The 13,783-nt window shown below is 36.9% G+C and overlaps 1 protein-coding gene across 1 annotated transcript in view; it reads right to left on the bottom strand.

The window, feature by feature from the left end:
* TNRC6B (trinucleotide repeat containing 6B) overlaps positions 1 to 13,262 on the bottom strand; it is a 146,249-nt gene extending 132,987 nt beyond the window's left edge. The window contains exon 1 of the mRNA XM_008566672.1: positions 13,199 to 13,262. Within this exon, the coding sequence (XP_008564894.1) occupies positions 13,199 to 13,245 (47 nt within the window). The 5' untranslated portion in view covers positions 13,246 to 13,262. The remainder of the gene's footprint in view (positions 1 to 13,198) is intronic.
* Between the last annotated feature and the right edge of the window lie 521 nt (positions 13,263 to 13,783).

Below are 13,783 nucleotides of genomic sequence, written 5' to 3'. Positions count from 1 at the left end.
CTGCAGCCACTTTAAGGCTGGACCTACCATGCCCACAGACTAGGAGCTGGCAAAAGCTGCAGCTGTGCCCTTCCGATGGAGTTGCTTGGAGGTGGCAGGGGAGAAGAGGGCCTTGGTGGCCCTCAGGACAGCAAGACCACTAATAGTGTTCCCATGGACCCACACAGGAGCAAGGAGCCACACAACTGAAAAAAAGGAGCCACTCAGAGGCCAGTGAGTCATCACAAGGGACCAGGGCACAGCCCATCCCATAGAAAGTGTTTGCAGCATGGGTGGTGGGGGAGACAGGTCCATCAGGGGAAAACTGGGGCACAGCAGGGACAGCTGACTGGCACCCCAATCAGCAGCATAGGACTACTCAGAGGAGACTCGTCAGGAATATAGGATTGCATGGGGTGCACTTTGCTGAAAAGTCTCAGGCCCAGATCAGAGTTTCTACATAACCCAGGTGCACTGGGTCTCTGGAGAGCTGGAAGTACCTATACAGTCAACCATTATAACCTGAGCTGCACAAAAAGCCTTCTATAGGGAATCAGCAGCAAAGCAGCAATTCGGCTCAACCATGGAGCTCAAGTACTGGTCCCAACAGAAAGTTCCCCCACTTTATTTATTTTTATTTTTATTTATTTATTTTTCCCCCCACTTTGGAAGTAAGCAAAGGACAAAAAATTAGTTCCCGCCTAGGCACACCACCAGCTCCTTGGGGCACACAGCATGGAGCCAGGAACCAGACCCCCCCGCCCCCCCGCAACCAGGCACACCGCCAGCACCAAGGAGCATGCCAAAAACATTACCTCCATGTGGGTGGCCCACCACCACCACCACCACAATAACCACAGCTACCACAAAAGCAACTAGATGCCACAACCACCACACAGATGGCCCACCAGCCACTGGAGTGCATTGACACAAGGAGAGTCACCAGCAGAGGCCATAGAAAAGAGAATGTCTCTCTCCACAAAGCCCATTCCAGAGTGACAGAAGAAGCATCTGCTCTATGATAATATTGGGGGACCTGAACACACCTCTCAGCATTGGACAGATCATCTAGGCAACAAATCAACAGGGTAACCATTATTCTTTCAGAAAGAGAAGAAATCTAGGGTAATTAGAGGGGGGAGAGGGGAAGGAGAAGGGAATGGGGAGAGACTGGACAAGGGGCATAAAGAATAAGTATAATTTGTAACAATATATATGCTAGTAATATTGATTTGATCAACGTATGTCAACATTGAACCCCCAAAATATGTATAATCAATTACAATTCAATAAAAAAAAAAATAATAATAGTAACAGCTGGTTAGCTCAGTTGGTTAGAGCAAAGCCTTATAACACCAAGGCGCGCGCGCCACACACACACACACACACACACACACACCCCAATAATAATAAAACAAATAGATTCAAATAAAAAAAAGAAAATTAATAAATGTTTAAACATCCTTGAAATATAATAACCCAGCAATTTCATTCATCTTGCTGGGAGAGTCAGAAGACTTCACAAGAGAGATGAAATTCTGAACTGTCTGCCATCTAGAGAACCTAAGAAAGGCAAAGGTTTTTCTAAGTTCTACCAACTTCAGTACCACCAAACCATAGCAAGTAGGAAGGCTGAGAAGAAAAAATGTAAATGTGAGAGCTAAGTGTTTCTAGTATTCTTACCCCTAACAAAGTCAGAAGGTAGAATATATGTCAAGAGAAGAGATATTTCTTTTTTTTATTATTTTATTTTATTTTATTTTTTTCCTTTTTGTCTTTTTTCGTGACCGGCAACAGATCGCAACCCTCAGTGTCGCGCCTGTACCGGACCGGGACCGGCAACGGGATTGCAACCCTCGGTGTTGCGCTCGCACCTCGCTCAGCCAGTGAGCGGCCGGTCTGTATGTGGGATCCGAACCCTCGGCGGGAGCGCCGCCACACTCCCAAGCGGCGCACTGTAGCAGTGCGCCACCGGGCGGGCCCGAAGAGATATTTCTGATGTGCTATGCTAAACAAACCTTTGGAGGTCAATTAGCAGCATGACTAATTAGCCATTACAGTTAGTCAGTCACCTTCAGACAAATAAAAAAAAAAAGAAGAAAAAGAAAAAGAAACAAAAAGTAGAAATACCATGTAGTCAAAACTACACAGGAATCTCCAGTGCAACTTGCATCCAGTAATCTCCGCATTATTAGTTAAAAATTAGACTAGCATTTATACTGCTAGCAGGCCTTTTAGCGTACTTATTTTTTTTTTAATCTTCAAATTCTTTAGAACCAAACCTCAGAAATTAAATTTGCATTTGGAGGGAGCCTTCCTTGACATTCCAGGCTGAATCTGGTACTCTCTGTGCTCCATGGCACCCCAAATATATGTCTATGGTAGCACCTCCATACTCTGTTGTTACCCACTTATTTGGCATTTCTCTCTGTAAACTATGAACCCTCTTATAAAAGGGCAAGGCATGTGGCTTTTATTTCTGGATTTAGCACAGAGGAGGAATTCAATTAAAGTTTGCTGAATGAATGAACAAACAAACAAGCAAAGGAATGAATGGAAGAATACTATGAACCTAGGTATTTATAGGGTGTAAAAGAGGACAACACTTATCCTGCAATTGGGAGATAAGACATATACATGAGACAGTCAACAAGAAATTATAAGATAAATTGTTAACTATATGTTCCACCCTAAGAGAGACAGGAGTTAGAAAATGGAGGGAGACACCACAGCTCAGTTAAGCTGGGCTTCAAAGAAAGGACAGGACCAGAATGGTCAAAAGAAAGTTGCATACTGTGAAGCTAATGAAGCTACAGCTGCAGGACCCCTCACATTCATAGGCCTCTCTCAAAGACCTAGGAGGGGTCCTAAGAATGTGCCCAATGATCCCTTATTTTTTTCTGTTACACTGTATTTTTTAAAGTTTTCATTGTGGTAAAAAACACATAACATAAACTTTACTATCTTAACCATTTTTAAATGGACAGTTGAGCAGTGTTAAGTATATTCAACACTGTTGTGAAATAGATCTCCAGAACTTTTTCATCTTGCAAATCTAAAACTCCATAACCATTGAACAACACCTTTCCCCTACCCCAGCCCCTGGCAACCATCATTCTACTTTCTGTCTTTATGATTTTGAGGACTCTAAATACCTCATATAAGTGGAATCATATAGTATTTGTCTTTTTGTGACTGTCTTATTTCACTTAGCATAATGTCCTCAAGGTTCATCCATGTTCTAGCATGTGACAGGATTTCCTTCCTTTTTAAGGATGAATAATATTCCATTGCATCTATACAGCACATTGTGTTTATCCATTCATCTGTCTACAGACACTTGGGTTGCTTCCACATTTTTGTCTATTGTGAACAGTGCTGCTATGAACATAAGTGTGCAAACATCTCTTTGAGACCCCGCTTTAAATTCTTTTGGATATACACCAAGAAAAACTGCTGGATCATATGGTAGTTATATTTTTAATTTTTTGAGGAACCAACACACTGTTTTCCATAGTGGTTGCTCCATTTTACAATTCTACCAACAGAGCACAAAGGTTCCAATTTCTCCATATTCTTACCAACACTTGTTATTTTCTGTATTTTGTTTTTTAAATAGTAGCTATCCTAATGTGTTAAGGTGATATCTCATTGTAGTTTTGATTTGCAATTCTCTGATGATCAGTGATGTTGAGCATCTTTTCATATGCTTGTTGGCCATTTGTATAGCATCTTTGAAGAAATGTCTATTCAAGTCCTTTGCCCTTTTTTTGTGGGGGGGACTGGCCAGTACAGGGATCGAACCCTGGACCTTGGTGTTACTGGCACCATGCTCTAGCCATTTGTATAGCATCTTTGAAGAAATGTCTATTCAAGTCCTTTGCCCTTTTTTTGTGGGGGGGGACTGGCCAGTACAGGGATCGAACCCTGGACCTTGGTGTTACTGGCACCATGCTCTAATCAGCTGAGCTAACCGGCCAGCCCCTTTACCCATTTTTTAATTGGGTTATTTAAGTTTTTTACTGTTGAGATGTAGGAGTTCCTTATATAGTCTGGATATTAACCCCTTATCAGACAGATGATTTGCAAATATTTTCTCCCATTCTGTAGGCTGCCTCTTCATTCTGTTGCTGGTGTCCTTTGACATACAAAAGTTTTTACGTTTGATGTTGTCTATTTTTGCTTTTTTGCCTGTGCTTCAGGGTCACAGCCAAGAAATCACTGCTAAGACTGATGTCATCAAGTTTTTCCCGCACATTTCCTTCTAGGAGTTTTATAGTTCTGGTCTTAAATTTAGGTTTTTAATCCATTATTTTTAAATAATGAGTTAATTTTTGTATATGGTATAAGATAATGGTCCCACTTCATTCTTTTGATTGTAGATAGTTTTCCCAACACAATTTGTTAGAGAGACTGTCCTTTCCCATTGAGTGGTCTTAGCACTCATGTCAAAGAGCATTTGACCATACATGTGACTGTTTATTTCTGGGCTTTCTAGTCTATTCTGTTCATCTATTTATCTGTCTTTATGTCGGTGTCACGCTTTTGGAAGTGTGAGTCCTCGAACTTTGTTCTAAATGACCCCTTAGTTTTATAAAATGTGCAAAAAGAAAAAAAATATATTTTCATAATTTTAACCCAAATTCTTAAAACTACAGTCTCTTTCCATCCCAACTTTCTTCCCATCATAGTTCACCTTTTGTCAGTGGACTCAGAGTGGCTGCAGGCATTTTGAAAAGCCCCTAAGAAGAACTTAAGTTGGAGATATATTTATTTTCTGTTTAGTAGAATATATTTATGTGGCTCTCATAAAACTGTGTAAAGCTGAAATACTGTCAATCAACCTGTGTACAAATATCTGTTACTGGGTCACCTCACTCTGCATCATGACAGAAATGTGCAGGGCCAGATTATACCATGATATAAATGTCAATTCAAAGGGTATTTCAGATTAGTCAATGTATAAAAAGAAGTGAAGCCTTGCGATCTTATAGTGCACATATAGAAGATACTTGATAGAGGTTTTCCCAAAGTTGATACAGTCTTACAAATTTATATGATGTTACCCATAACAGGTTGTGAGGCTGCAAGAAAATTTTCTTATCTACAAATAATAAAAATCATATTTTAGCCAACTATGCTATAGGAAACACTGAATTATTTATCTACTCTCTTTTTAAAAAATACCACAGAATTTCTGTAATACAAAGGCATGATCAGAGTACGCTGTCAAAAAATGTAGGGAAAAAGTTTCATAGGAACGTGTTAGGCAGTAAATTAATACAAATATGCTATTTTTCTAAATTTTGTGGCATTAGCTAACTTTTTAAATTGTTATTTTTGTGATTTCTTTCTTCATTGTAAATAAATTCATAAATAAGTAAATAAATAAATAAATTAGGTTTACTTTTGAACCTAATTTTGTATTTGAAATTAATTTTCTTTTTCTTAAAGAGCATTCCCACAAAACCTTTATTTGTTCTTGGTCAGAAAGGAGGGTCTCTTTGCCTGAACTGAGGCTTATAAAGGGAAGGAAACCACATGTGCATAGAAGACCTTAAGGGGAGCCACTGGCAGGAGCAGGAGTTACCTTTAAACAGTAGTGAAAATATGCATAGGTAGGCTAAAGGCATCTTATGGAGGCCCTTACAAGAAAAATAAAAGTTCAGACTTGACTAGAGAAGCATTTCCTGCAAAATAAACGATAACCCAACAACTGGCTTACAGGTAGGAACACTTAAAGGAAGGTAGTGATAAAATCAGGTCTGTTGGAACATATTCAAGAGAGCACTGAATATAAAGTCAAACACAACATGTTATCAATTTACTTTTCCTCTGCTGATAACAAATAAAATATTACAGAATTAAATTTTTTAATAACCCCACTTAGTTGTTGGTTTTTTTTTTTAATTTTAATTTTTTTTTGCAACTGGCCAGTATGGGGATCCGAACCCATTACCTTGGTGTTATAAGGCTGTGCTCTAACCAACTGAGCTAATCAGCCTGCCCTTACAATAACCCCATTTCAGATTTTCAAAGTGAGTGTATAAAACAGGGATTTTTCTTAACAGTCCATGGGAATACTTATTGACGTCTTCATTCTTCCAATATGTATCATTGATGTTTTTTGTGTGCCAGGCACTTTCCGAGACAATGATGAAGCCAACAAAAATCTCTGTCCTTGCAGAGCTGAAGATCTAGCATAAAGCCTTTTCTTTTTTTTCTTCTGGTGGCTGGCCAGTACACAGCATAAAGCCTTAACCTGATTGTTCTATTCCTTGCCTCCCCTTCCCCCTATTCTACACTCTCCCCTGCTACTTCACCCACACAGATTCCGCAAGTGAAGGGAAAAGCAGGTGGAATGCTCCGGTGGAACTTGTATCCACCATATCTTCTTGTGATCATAAAATTTGGGGGAAATAAACACTAGCTTCTCTTTAAAACACCAATGGAGATTCCTGATGCTGAACATATATTTCTTTACCTATTTTTAAATAATGCTAAGAATTTCAAAATATTTTACAACTGTATGATAAGAGTATCTCCAAAAAAGAAGGCTTAAAGCACCACTTTCAAAGAACAGGATAAATACACCTTGCCTTTCAAGTAATGTTTTTCCATAAGGCATATTATTTGTCCATAAGTAAAATGTAAGCAAAATGAATAAGACTTTTATGGGCCGGCCCGGTGGCGCACTGCTACAGTGCACCGCTTGGGAGCGTGGCGGCGCTCCCACCGAGGGTTCGGATCCCACATCCAGACCGGCCGCTCACTGGCTGAGCGAGGTGCGGGCGCAACACCGAGGGTTGCGATCCCGTTGCCGGTCCCAGTCCGGTACGGGCGCGACACTGAGGGTTGCGATCCATTGCCGGTCACGAAAAAAGACAAAAAGGAAAAAAAAAAATGAATAAGACTTTTATTATATTAACTGCAATTTCCTGACAGCTGCATGACCTACCCTATTCATTGTTGTTTAAAGTCACTACCTTAGCCTATAAGAGCAACCATATAGCTTGCAATCATTTTCTTTTTTTTCCTTTTTTTTCTTGCAATCATTTTCAATTCTGAAACACATCTCTATTAAAGTTACTCTTATTGTAGTTAATCCATATTGCAGACATCCAAGAAAAACCTCATAAAATAGGACTCAGAATTTATTATGATCCTGAGACCCTTGGAGAAAAACAGATGTTTTCAGACAATTATTTTTTTTTAAAGTAACTTCAATGCAAATAAGGATATTTATTAGCAATGAAATTTATTAGATCTAGTACATGTCAATGGTTTTACTAAAATTCCCAGCAGCAAAAATTCCATGAGCATAAACTATCATCTACTGAACCTCTTTGTGGCGTTTTCAAAATACCAATTAACTTGAAAATAAAACTCATTTCCTCTATCCCTTCCAAAATATGAAAAGATTATATAGAAAAGCCAACTATTCTTCTGATGTCCAGTTCACTATTGTGTATAATGATTGAGTTTACAGACAGTTCAATTTGGTACTTCTTAATAAGTTTATTTTGACATGTACATATTTTAATGGTTCAAAGGGAGAAAAAACTGGTGAAAACCTTATGGTGGAATACTCAAAATAAAATGTTAAAAAAAAAAAACCCAAAAAACTTTCCTATGGCCAAATACCAACATTTGTATTTTGAAGATTATCTTTAAATTCGTGATTTGGAAATATTTTCATTTTTTCTGTATTTAGGAAATGCTATGGAGCTGCCCAACGTTTTTAAACAAACACCCAAAAGAATGATTCCCAAAAAGCTTACTGTTAAACTGGGTGATCAAATATGAAACAAGAAATATCCTAATAGAAGGAATCTTTACTGTAGAGATTTTGAGAGAATAAACTTTTACAATTTCCCCTGTAGTGTAAGATGAATCTGAGAAAGACAGAGCTATAAGTTAAAGAGTTAAGAATAGGAGCAGAAATAAAGATAAGGTAAGGACAAACTTTTAGGACTCAAGAAAGGTCTGCATAATTAATAATTCAGAAAAATAAAAAGGGCATTTTATAACCATACATTTAAATTGGAAACAATGTAATTAGGAAGAAGAGAATTTAATCAAGACATCAGAGTTAAGACATACAGCACCTGGAGCACATAGCCATATTACACCCTACTGAGGTATGAAGAATAGTGCTGACTCCGTAAATTACATTCTTTTCTCTGAAGCATCAATAAAATACTGTCTTAAACCTTCAATTTCCTTAAAGGGCTCCCATGCAAAACCTCTGAACAGATTCTCCTTAGAGAGCAAAATAAAAAAATATGGCACCCTACAGGAGTAGACATATAAAAATACAGGAATTGATATAATTTCTACCAATTCTAAAAATTCAATCAACAATTCCTAAAAAGGGAGTACTGTCTATAAAACACATTATAAAATGAGATTTTAAAAAACTTTTAATAATGTTTTATTTAACACAACATATATTTGTCTTTGTACTGTCTTTGAAACCCAGGCATTTAAACTATGCATTTAAAGTATGATTCAATTTGATAACTAAATTTTTTAAAATTGTAATTAAAAAACAAAATAATATGAAATTTACCATCTTTACCATTTTTAAGTATACAGTTCAGTAGTGTTCAGTATATTCACACTGCTGTGTGACAGATATAGGGAACTTTTTCATATTGCAAAATTGAAACTCTATTTCCTATTAAACATTTCCTATTAAACTCTACTTCCTATTAATTCTCCCTCACCCCAGCCCTTGGCAGCCACCTTTCTACCGTTTCTATGATTTTGACTACTTTAGATATTTCATCAGTACAATCATACAGCATTTTCCCTTTTGTCACTGGCTTATTTGGCTTAGCATGATATACTCAAGGTTCATCTATGTTGTAACATGTGATGAAATTTTCTTCTTTTTAGACACTACATAATACTCCATTGTATGTATATGCCACATTTTGTTTACCCATTCATCTGTCAATGAACATTTACATTGTTCCCACCTCTTGACTATACTGAATAACATCTCAATGAACATGGGTGTGCAAGCATCTCTTCAAAATTCTGTTTTGAGGGATTTTTTTTTTTTTTTCCTTTTTGTCTCTTTTTTACTGACCGGTAACGGGATCGCACCCTTGGTGTCATGCCCGTACCGGGGGACCAGCAACGGGATCGCAACCCTCGGTGTTGCGCCCACACCGCGCTCAGCCAGTGAGCAGGAACCGGTCTCCACATGGGATCCGAACCCTCAGCGGGAGCGCCACCGCGCTCCCAAGTGGCGCACTCTCCAGTGCGCCACCAGGCCGGCCCAAGGGGGATTTGTTTTTAATAACGGCCTTTTGTAAAATAAACCAAAAGAATTAAGAAAATTCAATCAACAAAAATTTACTAGAAAAACTGAATTATTTTATTTTAGTAGATTAAAGACAAGTATCTTTGGAGAATAAGAGTCAATTTCAGAATGGAGATTTAAAGTTCAGACTTGTTTGTAAGCTATGCTAAAAATAAGCAAGAAAGAAACAAAGCAGGCCAAACTCATTACTACCCCAAAATTGATATTTAGCTTCAAAAGCACTTCCAACAAATCATCTTCCCACAAACATCTATACCATCACAAGTATCATAAATAAAGCCAAATCAAAACCGAATCAAAATACTGCCTGGGTAGACACATTTTACTTGAAATGAGCTTTCAGTAAGCACAAACACAATCTATGAACAAGTACCTACTCATGATGCTTTTTGAAAAGCTGTCATAGTTTTTACATTTACTCCTGAGTTAAACACATCAGGCGATTAAAGCTGTGTAATTTTAATGAAGTAATTACATGGCAATAAACTTAGCTTGTCTGATTTGCTACAGTAGCTCTCAAAGTGAGTATCTTTAGAAAAATTATTACATTAGATATACTAATAGTAATAAAACTCATTAAAAAGCAACAATATTGAAACAATATGTATAAAGTGTTTAAAGCCATACGCTAAATCTTATTCACACACACCAGAATTCAGCACAACTGATCTAAAAAATTAGCAGCTTAGCGCAGCTATTTCTCAATATCGAGTCCATTATCTTTCAAGAGAGCTTTCTACATGCATAGCTACTTTAATCTGCCTGTTAAAAGAACTTAGTTCCATTGAAATAAGCATCACAGAAATAAAATAAAAATTTTAAGGCTTCTAGAACCTCTGGTCAAAATGTTAAATGGGGAAACAAGGAAAGTGGCACGGATTAGTTTACAAAATGATTTTAGTCCTAATCCTTACAAGAATTTGCTCTGTGACTTTGAGCAAGTTACGTGTTACCCCTGTGCTATGCCAGTCTCTGTAAGTGAAACAAGCTATTCATACAGGCTGATATTTATGAATGAGAACCATTTTGGAAATCATACGGAAAAAAATTAAGTTAGAACTGTGCTTCACACCATACACAAAAATAAGTACCAGTTCGATTAAAGGTCTAAATGTAAAAAATGAAGTGGAAAAACTGAACATATTTTACCATGTTAGGGTAAAAAAGACTTCTCTAGGCAAGCACAAAACATGGAAGCCATAAAGGCTGACTGACATGACTATATAAAAATTTTAAATTTGTTAGTAAGAAAGATACTCCAATGTTAAATGATAAAGGGAACATATTTTACCATGTTAGGGTAAAAAAGACTTCTCTAGGCAAGCACAAAACATGGAAGCCATAAAGGCTGACTGATATGACTATATAAAAATTTTAAATTTGTTAGTAAGAAAGATACTCCAATGTTAAATGATAAAGACGAGGAGAAAATATTTAAAACATCTCAATAAATAAAAGTTAATATCTATAATTTATAAAAAGATCCTACAAAGCTGTGAAAACAAACAATCCAATAGAAAAATAGGAATATATATAAACAGATGATATATAAAATAAAAATAAATGGCCAATAAACTAACAAAGGTACTCCATCTCACTAATAAGCAAAAAAGTGCAAATTAAAACAGTAAAATATTAGAGTGGCAAAAATTTAAAGATATATATTTTATTGCCATCAAAAGTTTGAAGAAATGGGCACTCCCATACATTGTTGATGGAAATAAACATTGGTATTCCTTTTTTGGGTGGCAATTTGACAGCAGCTACCTCCATGTAAAATACACACGCTCATAAACCAAACAACTCCACCTCTAGAAATCTATGCTACAGAAATGTGCCTGTGTAAAAACATGTAACAATAAAATATTGTTTGTAATCAAAGAAATGAGGGCCACCAAAATATCTGTTAGAGAAGAATGACTACAATACAACCATTCAACAAAATGTTTTGCAGATATTTAAAAGAATGAAATAGAGTGCAAAAGACATCAAATTATAAAAGCAAGTCTCGGAAGAATTACACTGGGAAAAAAATCTATTTGGTTGATTTAAAATATACAGAAAATGTGTAAGAGGGTTAGAAGGGTAAAAGAAGAGTCTCACTTTTAGTTCTACATCCACATTTACTGTTCGAATGTTTTATGACAAGCATGTATTACTTTTATAATGGGAGAATCTGCCCTAGCAACGTTTCCTGAATATCTAAAAAAGCTGAGTCAGGATAGGGATTACTAGAGCAGGTTTTTAAAGATAAAGACTGGTTTGTTTGGGAAATGGATACCCTCTAGAGAACAGAACTTTCATCTGTTTTAAAAATAGGCTTAATGCCATTTTCACTGTTTTCCCCAACTCCCCAATTTGTGAGACTTTGATCTTGACAACTGCAGTTTTGCTAACCACAGTACTTTTCAGGAACACAGCTCCCCAAAATGACAAAGGATTTGAGACAGTGATATTATAAAACACTTTAAAGTCAGTAAGATCTGGGTTCAAATCCTAAATTCCATTTCAAGCTGTATTACCATGGGTAAGTTACCTACCCTGACCTCTGAATAAAATGGAGATAATATGCTGTAATGAGAGGAAATAGATTTTAAAACATCAAAGCAAATCACCTTGTGCACAGAAAACACTCAACAAATGGGAGGTATAATTTTTATATTACTAGACCTTTGATCAGAGTGTGGGTGTGGGGCAATGGGCGGGGGAAAGAGAGAAAAGTACTTGAAGTATTTCTCCTGTCATTCCACTGGGACTAGACATTGGGCATTCTAATTTGCTAAAGATGAATTGATTCCATCAACCCATGCAGAATATAAGTGCATTTGACAAAATACAGCAAGGTTAGGATTTATATTGTAAGCTATTTTTAAAACTGCCTGGTTAGCAAATTAAACCAGCTGTGAAAATAGCCCGATTTCCATTCACAAAAACACAAGACAAGCTATTCTCCTTTAATGAATCTGGCCTCGTGGCAGCATAGTCCAATCTACATAATTCATTCCTAAGGGTTTCAGAGACATAATTTTCTTAAGATAGACCAAAATTAAACTATTTTCTAGGGGGAGGGGGAAGAAGACTAGAGACAAAAAAGAAAAAGACTAGAGTTCCTCCCTACAGATTTTTGGTAAATTCCAATTTAGGAGACTACTGGCGGAATAAAAAACGGTAGTTATGTCAGTACTTTAAGCCAGTGTTAACTATTTTTCCTTTAAAAGGGCACATAGAAAACCAGTCTGCTCTGCAACACAATTTTTCATGTTCTGTAACAGAGCGAGGAAAAAAATCTACTCACTGCCACCAAAAAGCTGCTCAGCAGGTTTAAAACCAATCACCTCAAGAAATCATGGGAGAGATCCTGAATTATTTAGAATGTTGGCTAAATTATATTACTTATAATTCCTGTACTTTTAAGGAAACAATTTGTTATTTAAATAAAGATCAGAGTGTAAATAACCAAATGGAATAGAATTTCAGGAAGTACTATTCAAATAAATTCACACTTGGCATGTGGGAAAACAGTCTACTAATTTAGTTCACTTCATAAAGACATTGTTAAGAAAAGGATGTACAATTTTATACTGTCTTTGGAAATCAACCAAACTGAATTAGTTCAATTTGGAACATCCTGAACCTTAAAACCTTTGCTAAAGCATAGCATAAATTTTGTTTAGTCAAGTGTGAAAAACTACAAAGCCAACTTTCTTGTCCCGCCTGTTAGCCAGTCTATAAATAGAAGCAATGTATTAACAGCTACCAAAGCAACCGGTGAGTTCCACAATGTCTCCAATGTATACATCCCCAGCAAATGTGCTCTCAGCATGTTTAACCAAAGTGCTTCTAGCAATCTATAACAGGACCCTTTTAAAATAAACCGTAACTCACTGTTTGCTTTCTTCACCAGGAGGTGGAGTCTTGCCATGCCCTTCCATTACAAAATCCTCCTGTTCCACCTGCAAAGGCAAGCATCACAGGTCAGCAGAAGTCAGTAACTAAGATAACACACTTCAGAGTGCCAGGACCTGCCCTGTGGAAAACCACAGGGCCATTTCACTATGGTACCTAAAACAGAAGCCTGACCCCATGGTTTTCAATATCCAGGTTTGCTTAAGGCCCTTCTTCTTGGGTGACTAGCCTTGCAGAATGAAAAGAGAAGCATGTTGACTTGTACTCACATAACTGTGACAAAAGGTTAGCATCCAGAATATTAAAAAAGGGCTATGAATTAATGAGAAAAAGACAACCACTAGAAACATTTTCAAAATAACTGAGTAGGAATTTCACTGAAGAAAACACATAAATGGCCCCTAAACATATGAAAAGATGTCCAGACTTAAATCAATCAGGAAAATTCAAATTAAAACCATTTCATAACTAGCAGGTTGACTAACATTATAGTACTAGAAACATTTTCAAAATAACTGAGTAGGAATTTCACTGAAGAAAACACATAAATGGCCCCTAAACATA

Source organism: Galeopterus variegatus, unplaced genomic scaffold (assembly GCF_000696425.1).
Source record: "Galeopterus variegatus unplaced genomic scaffold, G_variegatus-3.0.2 Scaffold262, whole genome shotgun sequence".
NCBI classification, from domain to species: domain Eukaryota; kingdom Metazoa; phylum Chordata; class Mammalia; order Dermoptera; family Cynocephalidae; genus Galeopterus; species Galeopterus variegatus.
The sequence above is the reverse complement of the archived record's forward strand: the minus strand, read 5'-3'. Positions and strand labels throughout refer to the sequence as shown.